Raw genomic sequence first — 26,410 nt, 5'->3', positions numbered from 1 at the left:
TAGGGTGGGCAACTGACTCTCAGAGACAGGGGAGAGGAGAGGAACAGAGGGGTTAGGGGAAGACAGGGTGAGAGGGGATGAGAGGCAGAGAGGGTGAGAGACAAGAGGGGGGTGACAAAGGGGAGGACAGGAAGAAAGTAAAGTAGAAACATAAAGAGGGCACGAGACAAGAGACTGAAAACAACTCCGATGTAAACATGCAAATACATATGTAACTTTAAACAAAAATGGTTTAATAACAAAGAACTGTGACAGAAACTATTCTGTTATTAAATTTGTGACAGAGAACATTTTGTCTACTTTGAAAAAAATGGACAAAAATGTTTTTAAAAAACCTGGAATCTTTTATTGAAGTATTTAAATGGTAGGAAGCAGAGTGACAGTTCTTCCCTTTCTTTTCTAAGAAACTGAACCATCGGTATTACAGGTCGACTCTCATCATCCAGCCAGCTGACAGCCGCTAACCAAGCCTGCAAACAGAGGGCAGATTACATTCTGAGAAAACTACACATGCACTTACTGTCCTCTGCTTTCTAGTGGCATCTCGAACAGCCGGCTCCTTCACCAGTGCTTCATAAAGCTTTTGACATTACACTGATTTGACCTCTGATTAATGCATTTCATGGAACAACATTCAATAAAATCAGCACTGCGTGACTGAGGTGTCAGATCCTGAGAACATGTCAGACATAAAGGTAGGGTTCAAGTATTTCTGGTGTCACATTGTCTTTCCAGAAACCCTCACATGGCTAAAAGTCCATTTTCCTGGAAGCTGGTGGTTTCGTGTGTCCCTGCAGTTTGCATGACTTTGTGCTTGTCTGATGATCAAAGCACTTTGCTTTTCCGTGTGCCAATCTGTTTATTGACTATGTGTATATGTGGTTCCGGCGGGGCTTGGGAAGAGATTTAAGCATGTTCACACGTACACGCGCACAGACATGCAAACACAAATCAACACACATGCGCACAGAAACAAACCTCTAAAAGGGTCTCTGGCATTGTGACATTTCACATTTCATTTAAATCCATGAGGGATTACAGCCCTCCCGTTAGGAAGGAAGAGAGAGAGAGAGAGAGAAAAAAAACACTCATGAATCCATTAGTTTTAAACATTTAAAGGACTATCTAAGATAGACTGATGGATGGATAGAGTGGTGGGTGTGTAGTGCTGGCGATGTGGAGTGAGGACTGTGTGGCACAGCACAAGTCTGTCCTAGATTAAACGACGGCTCTAATCCCCCATTTCGGCCCCCTAAATTGGGTTTCCCTCAATCTCTGCCTTGCCAACCTAATGTGAGAAAAAGAGAACTAGAGCAGAGGCTGAGGCAAAATAATCAGCACGTTAAAAGCTGTGAGAGCAGAAGAGGACAAAAAAAAAAAAGAAAGAGATGTAATGATAAAGCAATCGAATGGCTGAGTTTAAGGGGAGCACGCACAGCTTGATTGGGGTCAGTCAAGGCTTCCTGAAGTCAAGCTCTGTCCCTGGTCAACTGTAAACATTCATCCACTGAAGCATGGCTCAGTACTTTTAACTCCATCCTTAGCGCAGAGTTCTGTACAGACCAGTATTTCTGCATCAGCTTTCACCGTTCAGTCAAACTCCCAACTCGGAAGTCCAATTTGGCTATTTAGCCAAAACCTTAAAGACCTCTCCATCATTCTGCATTGTTCTGGAGCACCACCTTCTAAGCCTCAAAAGAGGCCTTGGACTTTGTCCCCATCACCTCACACTTCGACTGAGCTCGTGGCACACTCTCAGGGCGCAAGCTCCCTGTAGGTCTCCCTGGATGTTGTCATGGGGTTTGCCTCCGGCTCTGGCGGAGCTTGTCTCTCTCTTTGAGCAGGTGAGTAACAGCCGAGCGTATGGCAGCTGCCTGGGGATCTGTGGGTTCCTTCTCTAAGTAGAGACTAAAGTGCTGGGTGCTGCAGGTCAGCAGGCTGTCTGGACTGTAGCCCCGGTGACCTGAGCGGAGCAGCCTCTCACAGGCCAGTGCCAAGTTCTTGTCCCAGTTTGTAGGGTAGTCTGAGTGGGCCTCCACAATCTCCTTATACAGCTGGCCAGCAAACACACACAGACACATGCACACAGACAGATAAAGACACACAATTATAAAAGCAGATGTTACCAAAAATAACATCAATAAAGCCACCGAATATGCCATACTTTGCCTTGTGCTGCACTTTAATCTGCCCCATTATTATAAATGACAGTATTGCTGCATGTTTGTTAAGGTCAGACTCACAGTGTAAGACAGCTCAAAGAGGCGAGCTTTCCCCTCTCCCTCCATCCCTTCTGCCAGGTCAAACAGAAAGAAAGCCGTCTTCATCCTAAAACAAAGCACGCAGGCTCAGGGCTAAGTGCTGGATGGATGAGCCATGCAGATCCACACTCTCAGATGCACCACTCCAATGGAGTGATTTATGTAGATGCTGCCACCAAATAGAATGTACATGTAGATGCTCTACCACACAAGACTGGTTTATGGAGATGTTCTAGCAGGCTAGTATGCATCGTGACGCAGCTTTTATCTGCAAAGTATACAACCTCTCAAAAGAAGAAACCAGTGTCTCCTGTAAAAAAGTTTACTGTACCTGGCTTGCCACATCTCCTCATTAGCCACACGCTCCCAGGATGCAGGATGGAAACTGTTCACACATGGGGGAAAAAAACATTTCTTTATCTAAACAGCTTCAGGCATTAGCTTTTGCACAGCTCCACTAACTATAAATGATTATTTATGTGAATATATTGTTCCACCCAACTGTGCAGGTTTTTGATACACTAAACATCAATGTTTGCTGCATAAACAGTAAATGACTGAGCAACAATACCAGCTAGCACATTAGACATGGAATAAAACCACATCTCCCTTTTTTCACTTTGTTGACTGTAAACACTTGACCTCTTCTTCAAAAGAATATTTTAGAAGGGTTCCCGAGCTAATATTTGGCTTGTGGGCATCGGCGGACACGCTTGTCGTGAGGGTGCGGGAAATAATGTCACAGTATTCAGCTGTGGATATCTGAGTGAATGAAGGGCTGCTGGCAACAGCAACAGAATATGGAGCTTTGACTAATTCCACTTTTGACACAGTTATTGACAAAACGCAATAAGAAACTCATTATTTTTCATCTTCAGTCTCATTTCAAATGGCTGAGAGCCTAATGTCTTGCTCTGGTTGAATTCACAAAGAGCTGGATCACAGCATGGAGAACAGAGGACAACCTCACTGAGGGGAGCTCTGTGAAGTCTGTGGAAGGACAACTGAAGCCTACAGAGAGAAGCGGCAGCAAGGAGATCTTTTTTGCTTTTGATGATAAAATAACGCAGTTAGGACTCACTGGTTGGGGTTTATCATCTTTCTGTGTCAATATTTGTAGTTTTCATGCAAAGATCATGAATTGTTATAAATAAGTTGCCAAAGGATTTCATCTATTTTCTTGGCAAAAGGAAAAATTACATCTAGCCAATTTTTAACCCATTAAAATTCACTAACAGATTACAAACCCATGCTGTGCATTGTTCAAACCTCCAAGACTTAATTTCAAATTCTAACGAAGACAATATCAACTACAATTGGCTGAAACTGAGAAGATGTTTGCAAAATGATGGCCAAGACATCTACAATATTTCCATTTGACTGATTGGTGCAGCCATCTAAAAAAAAGTCAGAGTTGTGAATAATCTGACAATTCTGGTGATAGTGGGGCATACGATTTTTAAGCCTTAAAGCTGTTTGAGAGGAGAAAATTGTTTATGTGTGCACCTGTTGTGTGGCTCACTCCAGTTGTAAATGTTGCGAGTGTGTTGGGCCCACTTTTCAGGATGAAACTGCCTCTGAATGGGCACTAAGTAGTCACACACACCCAGGGGCCAGCGGGAAAAGCTACGTCCCCAGCTTGGGTCTCCATCGGACAGCCCAATGCAGGCAAACACCTCCCTCCTACAGAGAAACAAAAACAAACAATCAGAGAGATGCTTCATACAGTTCCCTTTCTACAACTACCTCCCTTTCCTCTATCACCCCTGATAACTGCTGCTGCTGAAACACATGTAGGCTAACTTAAATACATTTCCTCATCCAAACACCTTCGAGCATCCTTCAAACCATGTGCTGCTCACCAAAGGCTCAGGCCCTGAGGGTTAATCCCACAGGTCAGTGTTGCCCCGCTGAGAGACAGGCATGTTGGCCTGGCAAACACTGCCCCCTGGTGGGCTTGGTATTAACAGGTCTCCTGCCAGTCTCAGTTCCTCCTGGAGGAGTGAGTGATGGGAGCAGAGAGCAGCAACGAGTGCGCTGGAGACTATTTAACCAAATCAAGCAGATTAGTCGACTTCTGTAGTTCATCAAACTCATTTTATGGCCTCAACAGTTCTATGGGCTTATCTTCTCCCTGCACTCACCGCTGTGTCGACTATTTCACTGATTTCACCTCATTAGATCACCCATTTGTTCATTTGGACCATTGTAGCCCCCTCAATTCATTATTTCTCTCCATTTGATACCCTTTCATTTATCTGTTCAGACCATCCCTTTATTCTCTCTCTGCTCTCTCCCCCTGACTCACTGTCTGTTGTGGGACAGAAACTGCTCCAGACTGAAGGTGTCTTTCCCCTCAGGGTGGACCGGATCCCACCAGCGACCAGGATAGTAGACCCCAGAGTGGTGCTGCCCCAGCTTGGCCACATACCAAGTGTATGTCATCATCTAGAAAGAAGAAAGAGAACCACCAACTCCATTCAAGGCTTTGTATCCAGTGTGATTAGCAATTAGTGAATTATTACCACACAGTGAACAATCCAGTTAAAGAGAAGGATTTATTGACTATCTTAGTAGCCTTCACTCCATGTTTGACGTTATAAGGGGGGTTTCTGTCCTTACTTTTAAATGATTGTTTATTTATTATTTATTACATTGATGTTGTAAAGGCATTGACACTTTGACACACAACATGTATCATTTTCAAATTTCAGCAGGTCTTTCTTAGTTGACACATTTCTGAGCTTATAATGTGAAAGATAAACAACATACAATTGTACTGTAATACATACAGTACAATCATTTCACTTTAATTCTGTTTTTCTGGTTGTCCATTGATGATTCCTGGTTTTATTTATTTTTTTTTCATTATTTTATTTTACTATTATTCTTTTGGCATTTTATTTCCTTTATCTGGTAGTTGAAGTAGTCAGTCATGCGTTATAGGCGATTGGGCCCGTCTAAACGTTTAGTTTTTACTGCTTGATCTTAACATGTTCAGAGAAAACCTTTCCTTGTAAGTAGGTTTTTGTTTTAATAGAGCTGGGCGATATGGACAAAATCAAATACGACAATGTTTTTGACCAAATACCTCGATATCGATATTTCAGGGAAGACTATTGGTGCTTTCACAAAATATTTACATAATGAGAGTTATATATAATGACTAAGTGGGTTAAAGGCAAATAATAGAACAGCTAGAAGACAACACCTATGTAATATCATGACATTATGATATCCAATATCTAAGACGATATCTAGTCCCATATCACGATATTGATATAATATTGGCTATGTTCTAAACAAGACATCATTCTTAGTTTTGCTTTCTAGTAACATCAAAACCTAACTACTACTGTTCTGAACCCAACATAACAAGACATCAGTGAAATTAAAGCTCTGACCTCCTGATCGACCAGGCATACATCGGGCCTCATATCCTGGCAGTAGTGCAGGTAGCGGAGGGAGTTTCCCGGCAGATCTCCTCTGGTCAGGATGATCGAGTCTTTTGGGATCGAAGCTAAAAGCTCACTGCCGAACCTCTCCACCACACTGTTTTTGCTCTGATCACATTCCCTAGGATCATCAGAACACACACTGTCACACTGTGCAGCATCATCAAAACAGCAGTTGTGTTTACTTGCTTTTAGAAGGGGTTGAGTGGATCCTTACCTTTACTCAGAAGTGTGTGTGATGTGTTTAACTGTGCACATGTAAGTGTGTCCCTGTTTGTAGGTATGCTTTCAAGGTGCTCTGAGGCTAAGTTGTCAGTGCCCCCACCCCTTCCCCTCTGCAGAGCGCTCTGGCTGCCTATCTAATCGTGGGGAGACAGGTGTGATGGGTCTGACAGCACAGGCCATGCTCTCTCCTTGATCAAAGCTGCTCAGTGATGGCTGTCTGGCACTCCCCGGCACTACGCTGGTGTAATCTGCCTTCTCGGACAGCTAACATCTCAGACTGAGCTCTGTGAGTGGAATCTATGTGCTAACCGTGCCTCTCTTTAGCCCCTACCATGGGGTGAGCAGAGAAAAACCTGACATGTGGAGTTCAGACCTGCGGTATGAAGCGCAGAGGAGAAACAAATCGGGTTGACTCAGGGAATACTTATGCATGGGGATTTGAGAGGGAACTAGAATGAGAAGAGTTTTTATTTCACTTGAACTTTTCTACACTGAAGTAACTTGGAACATAGGAGTACTGTAAAGTAAATGTTGATCAAATTCATAGTCAACTAATCTCCAGCAAGTATTTACACTGTACACAAAGTGGCAGCTTTTTTGAGAGGGCCACCACAAAAAACACAAAACAAAATCTACAAAAGATTCATTTGAGTTAACATTTTTTGCATGTTTCCTCTGCCAGGCTGAGTGCTCTGTGATTACAGTCTGATGTTGTTGCATCTCTCTGCTTGATGTTACAAAACTGATGTTATGTTTTTTAACTTTAACTCAAGTTACTGACTCAATTTCATAATTTTTTTAAAAATCACATCCTAAACCAAGTACGCTAACTTGTTGTGTGTTGCCCACCTGTGATTGGTGTGCACCATATGTGCCAGCAGAGTCATGGTGAGGACCCAGCCTGTGGTCTTCCACAGCCTCCCGTGGCCCAGCCTCCTCTCCAGCCCAGTGTGTGTCCTGCTCAAGCCGAGGCCTGCCAGCACACACACTGCAGCATCACTCTGGAGCCAGAAACGCTCAACCTGCAGGAAGTGAGCACACACACACACAAGTGATTCCAGCTTTTTTCTCAACCCAGTCCCAGGTTCACTCATGGATCCATTCCAGGATTAGCTTCAGTAGGTACTACTGATTAAGTACTCTAATTTCTGAAGGTCTGTTCTGCCTGCATGGATGTCTCATAAACAGAAAAATGTGCTGCAATTGCATCTATAACTCAAAAAAGAAAATGGCAAAAATAGTTCAATTTAATTAGCTCACCACTCCAAGCATTAGAGGTCTATTGATGTCCAGGTTGGCTCTCCAAGCAAAAAATAGTGAGTAGACCAGCATCATGGTGGTGAACAGCCAGGACACTGAGCAACATGTCCTGGGACAGGAAAGTTATTCACATACTGCATTAAAATAATCATCTACCATACTTTTCATTATCAGCATACAAATATTGTAGATAGTTATGTCCGTAATTTAATCTCTATCTGGTAACTTCATAAAAAATATTTGTTCAGCATAAAAATATAAACACAGGGATGGAGATCACAAGCTTGAGAGCAAATGTATACAGGAGCCAGCTAAGAGGTGCATGATTGATTTTCTAATGCAGACTGAGTCATTATGAGCTGGTGCCAAGCACTGAATCACATACTCATTACAGTACAGCTGTAAAATGTACTTATACACTAAAAAGAAAACACGCTACCCTTGTGGCAATAACAAATCATCATCTGAACCTGAAGAGACACTTCCAAGCCAGAGAAAAATACTTTTGATTTTCCTGCCAACAGATTGATCTGCTGGCTGGCCACTGAAGCTCTGTCAAGCCTACCTTTATTTTTGTTCCTCTCTCTCTCATTAAGCACAATAGCTTAAAATGAAATGCTTTCATTTTGGCATCCTATAAAATGACCTTGCTCTTTTTCATCTGTGTGTTTTTACAGCCAAGTTTATCAAAGTGTGCCCCAGGAGAGGGTGGAAGCGGGGGGTGGCCGATGCCCTACAGAGCCCCAGGGTTTCACTAGGCTTAATCAACTCCACCCCACAGACCCCAGCAAAGGCACCAGTGTAATGAATGACTGGATCACACTGCCACATGCGGATACATACAAGGAGCGATTTACTTGTACACACAAACATGTTTTTGAAAATCCAAAATACACATCAGCCCTTCTTGATTTGACTGTGGAGCGTCACGACAGCTTGACAGTAAGGTGCCTCAGTGTTTTTTTGTATTCTTTTTTTCTAAGATCAGCATTTTGTCAGTGGTTTTGTTCGCTGTCTTTTACTGCAGGGGATTAGATTTGTGGTTGCTGAGATGTGAGTGTGACAGAGTTTTGATGTGTTGTATCCTCATCCTACCTATCCCAAGAAGAGAGGAGGAGGCCTGTTCCTGCCAGCACCAGAACAGGAAGGGAAAGGTCTGCCAGGCAGTGGTCCAACTGGGCCCTGTGCAGACACAAGCACACATATAAATATATATGATGGACACCAAAGACAAGCTAAATTACTCTCCCAGCTACTGAACTCAAGGACACCAATTATTAAATGCCCTCCATCCCTTATCAAAACAAACTCCTTGGACTCTGCGCTCCTCCTTTCAATCGGATTGACAGATACGAATGACTGTGTCATCCACCCCCTGCTGCCCCATCCTCCCCTCACAGCGCCTGTCAGTCACAGAGCACTTGCTCAGAGCACAGAGATAGTTTCCTGCCTCTTCCTTAATACCCATCTCTATTTGACAGCTTATTGAGTCTCTATATCTCCCAATGTACACTATGTGTGAATGTGCTCGCGAGTGTGTGTTTGTGAGTGTGTGTGTCAGCTTCTCCAGCGGGTTTACGTCTTCAGTGCGACATGCCTGTCATGTTCGCCTCTCTTCCCCATCTTGAAGGTGTGCTTGTCCATCAAGCAGCAGGGGTGATGGGAAGGGGTGGGTGCCTAGCAGAGGGGGGGCTGGTAGTGGGGGGTCTTAAGACGCACGTGCACTCCCCATCCCGTCAGCTGGTGAAAGATACCACGAGTGGGATGACTGCAGTGGTGGTGGTAGCGGTGGTAGCAGGGAAGCAGGGGAGAGAATCGGGTGGAGGAAGTGGGTGGGTGGGGTGCTGGAGTGGAAAAATACAATTTCTCCAGCTCTATTGCAGTGTCTGTCATCACAGCTTGTCACGCTTAAACACCAGAGCTGAGTGATCATTTCAAACTGCTGGAGAAACAGAACACAGCGATTTGGCCCTCTAAGCAGGTTCAGTTCTGCTTTGATGGGAGAGTGGAATGGGTAGAACAAAAGCTGCTGGAGAGAGAGAGAGAGAGAGAGAGAGGGAGAGAGAGAGAGAGAAAGAGAGAGAGAGAGAGAGAGAGAGAGAGAGAAAGAGAGAAAGAGAGAGAGAGAGAAATTCCAGATTGGTGACTTTGGTTAAACTGGCTGTGTAAAACACCAGAACCAGCACCAGCATGAAGAGTGGGTTGGGTCCTCCATCTCTCTAACCACATGCTCTCACTCAAACCCCAATATTTGTCTCCAGTGTTTCTTACTACTTACTGTTTCTATTACTCCATCTTAGACTCAACAGTCTTCATTGATACAAAACACTAACAAGGGCAAATAGACTGTCCAAAATCAATCTTGCTAGTACTAAACCAAGGAATCAATTAATCGATGAGTCAACCAACTTACAGACATTGAAAATGAATCAACAATTAATCAATTAATTGTTTGAGTCATACATCAAGCAACATTTAAACACTTGTGCTAATTTCAAGTTATTAGATGTAGTTTATATTATATTTATATTGTGTTTTTCTCTAGGTTTTAGACTGCAAATCAAGCAATTTGAAGACTGAACTTTGGACTATAGCAAACTGTAATGGCATTTTTTAAATTTAATTAAATTTTGATAGACTAAACAAATTGGTAACTCTAATAAATAGTCAAAAGATAAATCAATAATTTAATTATTGTTGCAGTTCTAAAAAACACAGACAGTTTTATTCTCAAATTTAATGTGGGATATGCAGACCAAGGAGATTAAATTCAACTTCAAAGAAATGTGATTCAATTATAAATACAGCACAGTATCAACTAAGTACATGCAATGAAAAAGTTTTGTTCAGTAGAGACAAACTTACTTTAACATTGTGGTCAGGTTCACAGAGATATCCGTCTTGGCCTGCAAACACAAAAAGAGAAGACAGAAAGGAATGAAGATTAATGACATATTATAAAGAAGTACAGAGTGTTTACATACTAGTAAGCGGCACGTACCAGACTAAACGTGCCATATTCAGCCCTCAGCAGGTGGGTCAGCAGGCCTGACAGGTTGGTTTGGTCCCCCCAGCTCCAGCGAGCTGTGTTGATGTAGGAGGAGATGGGCAGGTAGATGTACGGCAGAAAACCCAGCAGGAAACACACTCCCAGAGACACAAGGCTACGCAAAGACAGCTCCTGTTGAGATAACACGGATTACACTTCCCCCAAATGTATGTAACATTGATCAACATTCAACAAAGCTGCATCTTCTTTGAACATATCTCTGTCATAATCTGTGATTATTGATTGCATGTAGCCGAGCTTACGATTGATAAATGCCAGTTTTATTGCCTTTAAAATGTGTGTCTATTTGAGCTTCTATAAATAAAGCCCTAGTACTTACCCTGTGAGAGTACAGTCTGTGAAGGACCCAGGGAATGACGACCAACACATACAACACTAGGGTGTGCTGGTTACAGAGCCCCAAACCACAGCACAGCGCCCCCCAATGTGAAATCTGACAAGGGCAAACAGTCCAGTACAGCACTGTGAGTTCAAACTGAAGTTATCTTAGCCAATCATACGAGGAACAATCACAGGAAAAAATGAAATGATACAAATCCCTAGTTACCTTCCTCCTCTGAGTGGTGTTTTCAGCAGAGTGGAAGCTGGCTGTCAAGAAGAAGAGCAGACTAACAAAAAGGTTGTTGAGTGTGAAAACCTCTGCAACCATGGACCACTGCCAGCTCAGTCTGGACACAGCAAAGAGTCCTCCAGCCAGTACTGCACCAGGGCCGGGACCTGCCAATCTGACAGTGATGGAGGACCACATTATTATATTATCATAAAGATCTGTGGCTTTGCACACAAATCCTGCAGTATCCTAAGTTTATTTTATATCACATATCTGGTTCCAACCAAACTAAAGGCTGTTTTACTTTAACAACTCAACAATATTCTGTCTAAGAGGTCACTGCCATCATCAAAAATCATTTGAGCTAAAATTAATGGGGAAAACATTTTAAAATATTGAAATATACTGATCCTAGTCTAATTTTTGTTTTGTTTTTAGTCGATGTTAAAGTGGGTTTTTTTTCAGCATTGTAACTTAAACTGCAGTGACACAAAAAACAGCAAAGTCAGCAGCTTCACACAAAATTAAAATACCGCAGTCAAAAAAGCCACCGCTTCCCCCAGACTAATTTGGGGACCCATTATAATCTCCCCGCAACCCAAGTTTACTTCCCGGACAAGACCTTGAAAAACACTCTCATGAGAAGTCCCTCCCCAGCAGCCCGTTGATCTCGAGCAGACTGGCACAGAAACCATCATGGTAGAGATAGCACTTTATCCTCAGCTTCTTAAATATAATGTGTGCACAAAAGTTTTCCCCCTTCCTCCTCTCCTGTACTGTCTCCATCTCCTTTGCGGTAATTGAAGCAAACTTGGGATAATCTGTCATACGCTAAGACCCACCACTTACTAAAATGAGAGACAGAGGGGGAGAGAGAGAGGCGACAAATGATGGGGAGAAGGGAAAGAAAAGAAAAATAGTGCAGAGAAGTGTGCGTTAAAGGGGTGAGACAGTGTGCGGGATGAAGGATGAAATATAGAAAAGGGAAGAAAAAAGTTCAAGAAGAGAGAGGGGAAAAAAGAGAAAAGGGGAAAAAAAGCAGCCCAGTCCCCGGCATGCTGGCTCTGAAATATGAGCAGGCTCGACAATTAGGGAAGTCAGGCAGTATGGCCCTTTCCGCCATTGTGTGGAGTGGCTTAGAGTCCTCATCAGCCTATCAGCTAACTGACAGGCAGAGAGCTGCTCTATTCAGCACCGCAGATACAAGCTGCAGGCCAAACGGCTGCCAGGTCCCTTATGACCCCACAATCCCTTGCCGGTGACAGCTTCAAGCTCCATAGCAAATTAGGCGCTCTCACATTACAATCGCAGAAGACAGATTCCATTAACGGTATCTGAAATTGAGTAGAGAGCAGGCCCGTTATCAGACCTGACTCATAAGCACCGCCATTAATCACAAGGCATGATACCATTTATACATTTCCAGCTCTCTGCCTGCCGCTGTGATAGTCAGCCACAAAAGGCCTGATGAGACTTAGGCTAGGGGAACAATGGAGCTTTCTGAGGAAAGCGCGGTAAATCAGGAAAAAAAGGAGAGGGAGAGCGAGAGGAGGGTAGAAAAAAAACTCTTGCTTGCTGACTACTTCCCCCTTTTTTTCTTGGGTTTTCTCTCTCCTTCTCTCCACTATTTTTCCTGTGTTCACTGTAAGGCGAGCTTGGTGAATGAGTATGTATATAAGTGTGTGCGTGTGTGTGCGTGCACTTAAAAGAGGGGGGGTGGAGTGGGGTGGCTGTGTTGATGGGGCGTCTAGGAGTGGGTCTTAATAAGAGATAGCAGCTTCTTTCTCGCTGCACCGCTCCAGGAATTAGTTGTAACTTGAAGGAGGGATGAAGAAGGGTGGGGGCAAATGGGGACTTTTGTTGAGGTGCAGAGACCCCCCGCACCCATAATTTTACCTCCCTGCATGACAATTAACCCATAGCTCACACACCTAGCAGGGGGGCTGGTTTTGAGGTAGCACAGGGAGCAGAGCAGTCATGGGGGTCCACGGACAGGGTTATTACACCAAGTCTGTTCTGCCTTCTGAAGCCCCGCCTGATAGTCAGGCAGCACTAGTCACATATTCAGAGACGCACGCACACACACACTCACACGCACACGCACACACACACACACACACACACACACACACACACACCAAACACACACTTTTTCTCCGACTTCTTTATTCTCCCTGAGTGGCTGACAAATCTCTCTGTTAGAGCTTGTCAGTCCGTAAGAGCCCAGTGATGTGTGTACAGTGCGGCTGTAAATGACCTGTCTGTCTGCATGGGACCACCTGGGTCCTAGTCAGCCTCTCTCAGCCTCTCCGCAGCTCATTCTCCTGGCTGGCTGCTCCCAGGGCGCACAGATAAAGCAGGACACATTCTGACACCAGTGTGGCCGTGTTCCCTCTTATCACCAGTCAATGTGGGTGCAGGATGCTGCTGTGCTGAAATGTTGTGGCTCAGTGACAATGGCCCGGTTGAGACGTGGTAGGAGTGTAACACAGCTGACAACAAAACTATTCTACCCTGAACTGATACAACCCTGCCAAAATGTCTATGTCATCACTTGGGTAATTAACTGAATGACAAATATTACACATAATGTCTGAAATGAGGCACAAACTTGGAAATACTGTGACTTAGAAAATTACCAATGAGTCAATTTTTTTTTCTTAGCTAAAAGTATACATAAGGAAGAAAATTTAGAAAATAGTACAAAAAAAATAGAAAATGTTGAAACAATTTTACACACAGGTTGAAAGGGAAAGATTAAAAAGGTAAATAAAAAAATAATAAATGACAATGATACAACAGGCTCTGGTAAGCAGTGTCCCATTCAAGGACACAACAAAAGCTCAGTACAATCACTTTGAAGTGTCAAAATGGGACCTGCCTCATTTACACTCTCAGCGCTACAGTACAGGCCAGAGACTTGCCAGCACCAGTCGCCTGTGCTAAATAACAGCACACAAAAAGCCTACACCAGCACTCTGCACTGAATGAGGCTTCACAATGGCGCTGGCCAAGGGAGCCACTGTCACACACCACCCCGGGGACCAGACAATACCACAGCTGTGCCATCGCGGATCAGCACTGTACTGTTTTCTAACTGAGTGGTGGTTTGGGGGAGCTGCGTTGGAAGAGAATCACACATTCCTGAAGAGGGTAGAGAGCCCGTAGAGGAGGTGGCCTGCTCGAGCTGAGGCTGAGGTTTCCAGCTGGCCCTCGATGACACCCTAGGGCTCTCCTCTGGCCAGGACACCAGGCAGGGTACTTAGTAGCTATTATACGACAGTGGTAACTCTCTGATGCATTGCTTTGAAATTTCAAAGCCAAGCAGCAATTGATATACAAATTCAAGCATTTAAATTACACAAGATGTACAGTATGTCAGGAAATCATACAACCTACTAAATCAAATACTTCAACGGGTTTTTAAGTTAGTTAATGTGGATTTACAGCTGTGCAAATATTTTTCTATCACCTTTTAGTGGAAATATATCATCACAATACAATCATGTTGTGTTATTATTTTAAAGAATGCTTTAAAAAGTGGCACTTCGAAAAATCTGTCAGTCTGAAACAAACTGGAGGCATGCAGTTGGAAGTTAGGAACTGATATTTACTAGACCGGAAAGACTTAACAAAGCTGCTACTGAGTTGCATTATGGGAAATGAGGGATGCAATGTACACTTGACACTAAAAGTCAGGATATTGCTACCTCGGCTGCTTTGATTTTGATGGTTCTTTATGTATGCATGTATCTTGTGTGAGACCCCAATGTTGTGTAGCTGCATTACTAAATACCTGAAGTGTTCCTTAAATCAGTTATTTCTAGCAAATATCAATTAAAGACTATCAACATTATACTACGTTATCAAGGTTTTCATTATAAAGTGAAGAGCACAAGAGTGAAACATAATTTCATGATATTGATTTCAGCTATATCACCCATGCTTTTAATGGATATATTACTGATATCAGATCATCATATGATCTTGAACTTTTTAGGCTGATCAGTAAATACAATTCCTTTTTTTTTTATTTGTTTGTTTTGTTTTGTGAACCAACAATAATCACTAAATTAATATTGCATTATCGATATTAAAACAAACAAAAAAATCAAAAATAACCTTAGATTGTCTTCAGTATTGAATCAGCATTTTTAACTAACTGAACTGATTTTCAAAAACCATATATCTGAACCTGGGATGCCACAGCCTAATTTTAGCCCAATCACAAAACCAGGCACTTCACAGTCTTCCCCGCCTCATCCGGAATGTGCAGTAAGGATGCTGTCAGTACGAACAGAGAGGAGGGTAAATAAGGGTCCCAGCTCTGCTGCTTAGACACCCCTCCTCCAGGAAGCGCTCCAGTGCTCCAAGTGCGTGTAAAATTAATCACCACAATTCTCCTCAAACAATGCAGCCACTGACATGACAATTTCTCCCAGAATGCCATCTTAATCTCCACCCAACACACAAAAAATTACAGGAAGAGGGAAAAAAAAAACTATTTACAAAAACCCTGTGTTTATGCAATTCACTGAATGCCATTTTTATTGCTGCTTTTTCCAACAAAGTCATTAGGCACACACCAGTGATACATAAATGTTGCTGTATAGATTCCATTAACTAATTCTGGCTGAATTGTAATTGCCGAGTCTGATCCGTCTCCGTGCCTGGTGCCTTATTAAGACTGCCTGTGGTGGGTGAGGAATGTAATATTGACGTCCGAGGCAGACACAATCTCAGGCCCACGGGCAAAAGGAATATTAAACTGGTACTGTATTCTGCTGTCTATCTAGCCCTCCTCCCTCCCCCTCTCTATCCACATCCCGTAGCCAGTAATGAGGAAATAACATCTTCATTAGACATCTGTTTAACTGTATTAGAGGATGAGTCCTGGGGGAACCATTGGTCATGCTGAGAATGGGGGAAGTAAAGGGGGTCTGTTGGACTACAATATGACGGGTGAGATACTGCGGAAATTGAACAAAAAGTCCAGAGATTGGGGCCTTTTAAATAGACAAACCTAAAATTGTCTTTTGCATTTTCAGAAGAAAACAGCAATGGGTGCATTCTCTATTGCCACTTGGGAGGAAGATTTTATCTGACCATAGCAGATGTGAAAGGGAGGGGCAGTCTTGCCACCTGCAGGGTGAGGTGAGTACATTATCCAACAAAACTGATCAGCTGTTTCCAAGATATCACAAATCATGCTAAAAAAAAACTATGCAAGTGGCTGCAAAAAAGCAATCCACCCCACACATTGCTCCTGCCATGACCCCAAAAAGATAAATGCAACCCCACCCCTGTGGAAAAACAACCCACCTGAATGGGCAGAGTGAGGAGGAAGAGGGAAAGTGCCATCAGCACCATATGGTGGAGTTCCTTATAAGGAGCTGAAGACACAGCACAAGGCAGGGGATGGCACCACGCCCACCCTCCGGTCTACTGAGGTATCAGTAGACCACAAGGGCCAGCTCCTGATGGGGGAGTCTCTCGCAGGTGTGTATTTTGTTTCGAAGGCCGCCAGAGAAAGGGGAGGCCAGACACGTTTGGTGTGCTTCAACAGTCCCGTTATGTAATCATGTGATCAAACAAAGTGCTGATGACTGAGAGTTGTGCGGTTGTTTTTCTGCTCTGATAGCTGTCATCACGCTAACGTGTCTGTTCCTGGTTTCTCCGGATAAGCTCGGAAATTGAGAGAGATTCCTCTCAGGTAGCAGAGATTCAGAGCAGCTTTAGTAGATAAACTGAAACGAGAGAGCACAGAATACCGAGCTGTCTGGATTATCCTGCTATGAAGGGTGCATTCCTGTAGAGACTCAAGGCTGAGGCCTTTAGCATTCCACGGGCAAAACGTTTCTTTCTGTCAACCTCCAAGTGCAATCGATAGTAATTATCATTACGTCCACCATCCTCAAAGGCTTGTCAGGCCATGGTGTGAAAACATCACAAGACATGCAATTTGGCCATCAAACCATATGATCAAGCCAAGAGAACTGTAATTGACAAATCAAAGGGAGGCTAAGTGCTACATTTAAACTTATGCAAGAGAGAGAAGTGGCTTCCAAGCCTATCAACTTACATTCCCCCACATTAAACACGGCAATCTGGCCGACTAATTTAAATTGATACATCAAAGGCTTGCCATGTTGGGTATATTCCAGATGAATTTCAAGGTCTTACAATTTACTATTTGAGAGAAACTGCCTTCAAGTACCCGTATTAACTTCAATATATTTTATCATCTGAAAGTAACGATACAAAGGGATGATTTGTTTGGGGGAAAAAATTCTACTTCTTAGCTGACGCAAACCTCCAAATAAGAAGTAGCGAAAAAGTTTATGTGGACCTCAAAGCGACACAAGTTTTAAAAAAAGACATTAATTATGTTTGGGAAAAGACGGCAAACTGGTGTCACTGCAAGGGTAGAGCAGGTATGAATTTGTGTTAAATGGTCAGTTTTGGCATTTCATCTGAGGGACTGGCCTGCCATGTTCTTGGTGTGGTCAAAGCACCCAATGCCCTCCATGCCATAACTGAGAAGGAGGTCTTGACATCTGGAAACCATCTACCCCTCTCCTCATCTTTTAGCCCTCTCCACTCACCGGGCCAACTCTGCCAGCTGATCCAACAGCTACAAGCTCATTCCAAACTAGGCCCTGTACCGATAATAACAAAAACCTTTTATGCTTATTTTTCAAATTGAAAGCATAGATTATACATTCATACTTAAGAGCTTATGTGGTGTGACTGTGTACTCTGGCTGAAGTCCTTACTACCCATCAGACCTTGTTGGTGGGGTGGGTGGGGCTGGAGGTCCTCATAATGACTTTTGATTTGACCATAATCCAAAATTGGATCTAAATCCCCAGAGATTACAAACAGGGCTACAGTTAACATGCACACTGTGAGCCAAATATCACCCAGACTGCATGGATATTTTCTGGCCTCAAAATAGCTGTCTGTATATGTCTGGCCAAGAGCTGATTCCAATCCTCCAATTGACTAGTAACTCATCAAATGCATTAGGACCAGAGGGGGTCAAAAGGGAGATAAAACCAAAAGCCAAAAAGAGGCAGTGTTCCTTTGCTTTCTTCCTCTCCTCTCTTTATTCTTTTCCTCTCCACTGTCCTGTCCTTTCCTGGGCAGTGTGGTGGTAGCTGGCAGGTTTTGATTCACTTCTGAGGATCCGTAAGGTAGGGTATGGTCTAAGGCTGGTGAAGTCTGGGCTTAAGGCCAGTCCCCAGGGGAGCACTTCCTGCACAGTCCCTGCCCTACTCCAGCAGAGCTGACCCTGTACCCTGACCTTCACTGGACCACCTGCCACCTAGTACAAACTGGCCAAGCACAGGAAGTAGGCCCTGTACTGTGCACCTGGGAACACACACACACACACACGCACACACACGCACACACACGCACACACACGCACACACACGCACACACACGCACACACACACACACACACACGCGCGCGTAACTCCTTTTTTCACCTGTTTCCCTCATCACTATCAATGAGTTCACATAGCCTGCCGAAGAGTACAGCAGGAAGAAATTACATCATATTCAACAATTCCTATTCTAAGAGAGTAAATTCAAAATGCCCCAGTATGCATTAACAGTGACAAAGAGAAAAAATGTTGACACTAAGCTGCCACCAACAAAGCCATGTGGAAAATTACTAAGATCAGCAAAAGGGTGATGTAAGGTAGAGTCCAGCCATCCACACAAGATAAACACACACAAAGAGGAAAGGGGTAAAATACTCCTTACATGATGGGGTCAGCAGCAGGCAAAACTGCAGGGTGGTACACAGCAATGCAGAGACCGTAACCTGTGCTCATGACTGAGCGAGGGGAGAGGTGGTTGAAGAGAGGAGAGAGGGAGGAGCGGAGTTAGTGATCCTGTTCCCTTCAGAGCCAGGAGGCAAGAAGGGGGAGATTAGAAATCGTGCTATGTCAGGATTGGGAGCATGCTGGGCAATGGGGGGGCCGGGGGAACGGGGATGTCGAGGTGGGGGTTGGAGGGTGCGATAATTGTGATATACATACACACACACGCACTCACAACGGGTGGCTGATGGGTAAACAGGCAGGGCAGGGTGGTGGGAGGGAGGACGGCTGCTAGGCTCTGCTCCTGAATACTGAATAGAGGATCAGGGACGCCACTGCCAATCAGTCAGGACCCAGAATACCATCCTCTGTTCCAGACAGCATCAAGATGCAAAAAGTCAGTAGGGGAATTTTGAAAGACCTCCTCCACTTAAAAAATGTCTCCTAATATTACTCCCCTTGGATGATCGACTTTTACTACACAAATTGATTAGATTGTGCTCACGAGAAAGCATTTTTTATACAAGCACGTTCCCTAAAGTCAAAGCACAGTGATGGCAGAGCAGAAGAATTACACAAATACTCTACATGGCAATATTTTCATGAACATACCTGCAGACAGTAAAGCAGAGGGCACCACAAGCTGCAGCCCCCAGCAGGCTACTCATCAAGTTGGCGCTGTGGGCTGGCGAGAGTGAGGGCAGAAGACACATAGCCAGGCGAGCTAGTAGGGTGAAGAGGGGGTATCCTGGAGGATGGGCCACCTAAACACATAATGACAAAGAAAGAACTCTAAATCCAAAGACACGGTAAGAGATCAATTCACAGCACATAAACCAGGTATGATTTACTGAATATGTGCTTCAGCAGGCAGTGAGCAGAGATAGTGGAAAGTGCCAATGTTGTACTTATTTTTTAAACGATATAGTGAGTGTATAGAGAGTGTAAGGAACTTGGGACAAATGCAAGATGGACATTATATGAGGTGACCACTGAGCGAGAGTGAAACACATGGTGTAAGGGTGTGTTATTTTCACTCATCCTCAGTGATTGAGTGGCTAATCTAGCTGCTACTCTGCCTTCAGTGAGTACCAGTAGTGGTGTGCTATAGACCTGCAGTAATGGAGAAGAGTCAGACACATCCGCCTGGTCTGACCGCAAACTGACTCTGCTATGATACAAGAGCCCTCTTCCCTCTTCTTCTCTCTCTCTCTCTCTCTTCGTCTTCTCAATACTTTTCCTCTGGCCTCTTCCCAAGGACAGTGCAGCTCCCCAGAGTCTGTGTTAGATCACGTGGTGCTCGCCAGCCCCAGCCCCCAAACCACCTCCGAGCCACAGTCATTCTCGCCTGGGGGATCTCGGCAATCACAGCAATTAGCCGCTAAGTCTCCTTCACCCAGATAAGGGCTCAGTCATTAAACACAGACTCATTCCCTGGCACTGATAACACGAGCCATGCAGGCAGGGAGAAGGGGCAGCTCTTCAAATGAAGACAGAGCTGAAAGGTGAGTGTGTGATTACCTCACCGGTCACCTCAAACGCAGCAAATACTCCTTGGCTTCATTCAAACACACGAAAAACTTATCTAAGGGAGGGGTTTTGGAGTAGAACATGTAGGTCAGGAGAAGCTGAGGAGTAAAAGAGAAGAAGCAAAGAATAAGAGAAAAAAGAAAAGCTCAGCAGGCAGCTTGGTGAACTCGGTGGTAGCATCAGATTGGCAGGTAACTCCACCAACATAAGAATGAGTTATGAGTGCATGCAGGACGGACTGTGTGGCTAACAAGAGTGGACAGACACACAACTAAAGGACAGCTGAGGGACAACGGCCAAAGGGAGGAAAGGGAGGCAAAACTCTAGAGCTCTGGGGATCAGAAAGGGGGGGCCAGCAGCCTGGGGCCCGGGGACGGCCTGCAAGGCCCTGGGGAGGCCTGAAAGGCAGACGGGTAGGCCACACGGACTGCAGCACTAACGGCAGGATTACTGGCATAGTGACACCGACACAGCCTCCCTAAAAGGATCACAGCGGCGTAATAAACTTTATTAAATAATAAAACTTATTATAACTGTTAACCCGATTTAGTTCATTCTTCGCGGCTTACACACACACACAAAAAAGAGGGGTGGATATAATAAGCCTTATACCGTACATAAGGCAAAGCCTACAAAAGCCATCGCCTTACCATTGACTTTAATTGGATTTGAAAAACGGGTTGCAAATTATAGCATTCTCTACTTGCAACTTAGTAAAATAAGTGTATAGAAAAGAAGGGGAAAAAACCTGTGGACTGAAAGTAAATTAATCTGCTTTCTGCCCATGCTTAATTAAACTTCCTTAATGCTTATAAGAGTTAATGAGTGAATTGATTAAACAATACAGCTAATACTTACCCCCAGCTCACAAGCAGTGGTGATCAGTTCTCCTGTGGAAGAGAATAGGGCAGGAAATTAATGTAAACCCAATAATTATTATTAAGAGACAAGTCTGCTCCCAAAGTTTTCCCAAATCAAATACTTGCACTGGGGTTTTGCATTAATTTGCCAGGATCAAAACCTGCAAATCTTCCCAGTGTGACATTTCCTAAGCGGCACGCTCATTCTCTTCATCTCTCTCTTCTCCCCTGATGCCTCCCTCCCCTTCTCCAGCACATACACACAGATATAAACACACGCACACAAACCATTAGACTCCCCTACCAATGCTCTGTCACACAAAGACACACATATGCTGATCTGAGAATAATGCTCCCAGTCCCATCCTCCCCATGCATCAGGGTCCTTTCCCTTCCTCTTTCTTCTGTCGCTCTACGTGCCTCTCGCCTGCTCCCACACTCCCAGTGTCTCAGTGTCTCGTTTAGTCCGTTGGGCACAAACAGAAAGGCAACGTTGGTGACAGTCACAGAATGAGGTAAGCTGTAAAAATAAGAGCCGGTTGCACAATTTCTTGACAAGCTCTGTGTGAGGCGCAGCACAAAGTGAAAAGAAAACCCCTAAAAGCTGTTTGAAGAAGCTTTAATGTATCTGGGCACAAACCCATTTGTGCCAGAATACACCCAGAGCGTTTCAAATTATACTGATTTCTCACCCAATGTTTGCATCTCCCACTCATGAAAATTGAAATTTGGTTCAGATTAAAAGACATTGATAAATGTTTGGGTTCAAGACAGCTCCCTCTACTGGTAGTAGGTGGGTAGTCCTACATCTCCTCCATCCAACAGAGCCAGAGGAACAGTGGCCTCGTTTCCTGCATCGGACAAAGATGCAGTCTATTATTTACCAGCAAACAAGCTAAGCAAGATACACTACATGCAGCCAAGGACACTAATTACATTAAATAGATAAGTACAAGGTTTTTAAATTAACCTTTTTAGAAGTTTTGGATTAAAATAGATGGCTCTCGGGTTACACATCACACTGGTTCACAGCAAATCAAACATTAAAAACAGCAACTAAGTATAGCTGTTAATATAAGGTGCTGTTAGTTATTTTAGTCCAGTGACTGAGTGTTTTCACAAATTCAGAACAAACAAAGAAAAACTTATATGTCAACAGCAGGAACGCCAGGACACCAAACATTACAGAACAGAACCGCAGAGTTTCTGATGGCATTGGCTGCCTCACGTATTTTGCAACCTTGCCGATACACTGAATTATGATGCCTAAATTTCTGCCACATGAGGAGCCCTAACTCTTATCAGTTTAATGGACCATGAAGTCAGAACTCCTCCACCTGCACAGCTTAAATGTTTTCACAGCTCCATTTCACCTGGCATGAGCCGCCAGCTACCTGCCATCATTTTACATCACACTTTCTCATCCTTCATCGGTTTCTCAATTTCACTCATTTTCCCTCAGTAGTGGCACACTTTACACCATTCAACACAGAAACTCAAACTAATACTGAGCCAAAACATCCATCTCGGTGCTACATAGATGCAGTTCTGCAGCCCCAATACTAAAAAGGGAAAATATTGACTCAACGGGGTAGCAGCAAGGGTGCCAAGACTCTTTGTGATAGTGGAGCATGGGCACCCACACCAGTCTTCCCATAATCCCCATCATTTCCACACTCCACATTCCTAGACAACAGCGTACCCGCGGGGCTGCGCTCAAGCCTCTCCAGGGCACATCACACCTAAAGAGATTAGGACACAGAGACGGAGACCTGGAGAATTCGGAGGGTGTTCAGCTGGCACTATCAGAGCGGGCATCCTGCACCGTCCCTAAACACTGTGGAGAAGGGGCTGGCCATTTTTTCAAAAGCCCCGTTCGCTAGACAGCAGCACAAGCAGCCGGGCTACTCAGTGCTCCAATTGCCTGCTCTCTCCTCATCTCTGCTAGCTCATATCTGGCCGAGCTTTTCATACGCTCTCATTCTGCAAATGTGCATTCCCTTTCGCAGCTCGTATGCCAGAGTAGTGCAAACCTAACAAGCAGAGCCTTCATGCCCTCAAGTCCACATTTACAAGTTTGTAACCTAGCTATCACTTCTAAACACTGTTTGTAATTGAGCAAGGCATTCCTTCATAAACTGCATTACAAGAGTGTTGGAAAACACATTGGCCCACACATGTAAAGGTACTGAGTAACATACATGTTAGTCCACTGTGAAAACTCCTTACAGTGAAAAATGAATTAATGCAGACACACATAAAACGTCAAGGACTGTCTACCATTGTTTTGCATTACAAATGGTGTTTACATTAGCCCCCATGTCAATGTAGTGAGTAAAAACAATGTGTTGGCATTTAGAGTTTTAATGTTCTGTTTACAGCTTCTGAAAAGAGTGAGACTTTAGACAATGTAAATCATCAATCAAATCATATGGACAAAATTGTCATTGTGATCATTCTCATAGCACAATCTACAATGATATATCCTGATATATTCCAAATGAAGTATATATTTGTATATATTTGATATAAGTATTTGATCATATTTAATCCTGAAACAACAGTTTAACATTCCAGAGAAATCCATGGTCACATTCTTCATGCCATGACACGAAATTACATCTGAAAACCACTATCTAACTTATAACACAGAAAATGAACTATAAAGTCCTATCAGGACAGAACTGGCAGAAAAGTGTCCTTCTGTCAGTGAAGACAATAAACACAGTAAAAAATAAAAAGAGATTACATACAAATCACAAATTATGAACAATAATAACAACAAAATGTCAAAATATCATGGTATGGTGATAGCTGTTTGTTCATTACACCTCTTGTATGTCTTCCTGTTTACCTGACTTATTCTACAGTGTCAACAACTGTCTATTATCTCAGATTAATGTATTCTCCAGGGTAAATGCAATGCCTTTAACATATAAATCTGTCTTTGACATTTTGTCTTCTGCATAAACTAGACGGGCACACTTTCATTCACTTCATCAAACTTAATAGTTATAAACTGAATTTAAAACTATCAGCATCGGACCTCAGCTCACTATGAAGCTGACTTTCCTTTAATCATTTGAAACTGAAAAGTTTACGGGTTTTAGATTTGTATTTCTCTGAAAGCTTAATGCATGTCAGGTTTGTCTGATTTACCTGCATGGCTCACAGATGTATTGAACACCAGCAGCACCACGGACAGCTACACCAGCAAGGCTCCGATTGGCTGTCCGGCAACACAACAAAACCACGTGACATAACGATAGCATTAGCAGGTTAGCACCAACCTGAATCTCCACCGGGGACGGTCCTCTGCACACAAGGCACATACAGAGCGGCGACACAAGCAACCGTAGCGCCTGTCAGTATCCAGCTTTTCCTCTGCTCCGCAGACATCGTCCTTTCAAAATAAAATGAGATTTGTTTTAACACATAAGTTATGTCGACTAACTAGCGAGCTAACGTTAGCATCCATACGTGTCAAGCACTGGAGAATGTAAATGTGACTCTAAAATATCACTTACCTGAAGATTGGTGTCAGACTGCAGCTGAAGTGAATTTCATATGACACCAATTAATAATACAATATTTTAGAGGTTTTGTTTATGCCGGCATCACTTGAAACGCTTCTGTTCCCCCAGAAGTAATGTGAGCAACCTGATTCACGCCTACCAGCTATTCTCGCGATACTACCAAGCGCGCCGTTCTAGATTAGTGACATTTGACACTTGGTGGCATTGGTTTTTGGGGTTACTTATACCCATTAAGATTTATCATTTAAGTGAGACCTGGGTTATGACTAATCAAAATGGTTGAAGAACAGTAACCTTCTTTTTGGGTTATTTTCTGTTTATTTGTTCCATCTTTGTTTCTCTCTGTAGGCCTATATACAGTTCTTGTACACACATAGTGAATGATTTATAATGCAAGTTTTACCAAATGCTGTTTCCACAGTCAAAAATGAAGTTTCAGTTTTAACTTTAACGTTTCAGAAGGATAATGGAGAAATGGAAATCTGATCTTTTTTAGAACAGCAGCTCGTTCTGCTGAGGTATATCATGTGATCATAATTTAATCAATTATATTATGATTGTGCATTAGTGCACTGAACTGTGAACTGTGAAAGAACACTGTGCAATAACAATGAAGCAGTATAATACCCACTGCACCAAAAAGTAATAGTTTTTCAGTCAAATACAAATGTGCAATATATTTGACTCATTACAACAGACTATACTGTACATAACCAACTACGTATGAATAAAATAATGTCACTTTTTTGCCAATTAATATTTATGAACACTCCTTCCACTCTTCACGTCTTTGCACTATTCACAGAAAAGGTAGAGATCAATCTGACAAAGGAAGTGTTACTGCATTCTTTAACCATTGCACAATAGGCCTCATTCAGGTTTGTACACCTTACTCAGTGGCACAGCTCCTGATGGTGTTCACATTTGGTTTTACGGCTTGGACCTAAATGTGTGCGTCATTCTGTTTTCTATTGTTCTGCTGCTGATGCAGCCGAAAAATGTTTTCACACTGAAGCTGTGCTACTGTGAGTAATGCTCGATGCATTACAAGGGGTTCAATACACAGGGCCAGCTTAAGACTGTTGACATTCCAGGTAAACCCAAACTCAAACATAGCTGCCTGCCTTACCTGATTTGGAGCCTTGTAGCCCTCTTTAAACTCCTGGGAGTTGATGGATAGCTTTATCTGAAATTCCTAACAGCAGTTTTATTGTGGCCACCCTTTCCTAAAAACACAGAAAATGTTTTTTTCCTTTTATAAAGCTATTTGCAAAAGGAGACACTTTGAGCTCCCTCTGACAAATGACATTTAGATTTTGTAGTAATCATAATTTCATACTAAAGCTGTCAATGCACCTGCTGCTAATACACAATTAATTGAAGCAGGAAAGCACTAGATTATAACTGAAACAAGATACATGCACCCATAAATGTCTCACAAGTGTCCATATTTCACAGGTTGAAGGGTGACTGTAATAAAGAAATTGCCCTATTGAACTGATAATAATCCCAGCCCACCATAAATGAGTCTGATCCCTCAGTAAATTGAGCCCTTGGTGAGGTGGAGTGGTGTCAGCACCTAGCCAACTCTCAGATGGCTCTCTAATCCTCGCTTCCCTCTCACTACCACCCTCACCGTCTAATCAGTCTTGAACACACACATAACGCTCACACACCATCTAACACACGCACACACACACACCAAAGTACTCACCCTTCCTCACACTTGGGCTCAGCCATCTCTTCAGTGTGATGTCACTGCTAATCCATGCTTGGTTATCCGCTGGGCTGCAGCGCTGGCAGAGGGATGTGGGGAGGAGATGGAGTGAAT

The 26,410-nt window shown here is 43.4% G+C and overlaps 1 protein-coding gene across 3 annotated transcripts; it reads right to left on the bottom strand.

Moving 5' to 3' along the window:
• Positions 1 to 344: 344 nt before the first annotated feature.
• On the bottom strand, positions 345 to 24,707 carry tmem260 (transmembrane protein 260). Of its 3 annotated transcripts, XM_053335543.1 has the most exons (17): positions 24,571 to 24,707; positions 24,334 to 24,446; positions 21,042 to 21,073; positions 19,266 to 19,417; positions 10,819 to 10,996; positions 10,591 to 10,704; positions 10,203 to 10,382; positions 10,067 to 10,107; positions 8,297 to 8,383; positions 7,202 to 7,310; positions 6,791 to 6,963; positions 5,666 to 5,837; positions 4,570 to 4,709; positions 3,768 to 3,944; positions 2,593 to 2,646; positions 2,244 to 2,328; positions 345 to 2,054 (listed from the first exon to the last, which is right to left on the bottom strand). In XM_053335543.1, the coding sequence occupies exons 2-17, from the start codon at positions 24,440 to 24,442 to the stop codon at positions 1,794 to 1,796; spliced, it is 2,064 nt and encodes a 687-aa protein (XP_053191518.1). In that variant the 5' UTR covers positions 24,443 to 24,446; positions 24,571 to 24,707; the 3' UTR covers positions 345 to 1,793. The 3 variants fall into 3 exon arrangements, with proteins under 3 accessions (XP_053191518.1, XP_053191519.1, XP_053191520.1); XM_053335544.1 differs by lacking the exons at positions 19,266 to 19,417; positions 24,571 to 24,707 and having other exon boundaries at positions 24,334 to 24,405; XM_053335545.1 differs by lacking the exons at positions 19,266 to 19,417; positions 21,042 to 21,073; positions 24,334 to 24,446; positions 24,571 to 24,707 and adding an exon at positions 18,595 to 18,625.
• Between the last annotated feature and the right edge of the window lie 1,703 nt (positions 24,708 to 26,410).

Source organism: Scomber japonicus, chromosome 16 (genome assembly GCF_027409825.1).
Source record: "Scomber japonicus isolate fScoJap1 chromosome 16, fScoJap1.pri, whole genome shotgun sequence".
NCBI classification, from domain to species: domain Eukaryota; kingdom Metazoa; phylum Chordata; class Actinopteri; order Scombriformes; family Scombridae; genus Scomber; species Scomber japonicus.
This window is presented reverse-complemented; position numbering and strand designations above follow the sequence as displayed.

Coding starts and splice junctions, on each gene's coding strand:
- tmem260 (XM_053335543.1), bottom strand. CDS start 24,442: ATGTCTGCGGAGCAGAGGAAAAGCTGGATACTGACAGGCGCTACGGTT. Junction 10,108..10,202: donor AATATGGCACGTTTAGTCTG/GTACGTGCCGCT, acceptor TTGTGTTTGCAG/GCCAAGACGGATATCTCTGT. Junction 2,647..3,767: donor TGGAGTGAGCCACACAACAG/GTGCACACATAA, acceptor ATGTGTGAACAG/TTTCCATCCTGCATCCTGGG.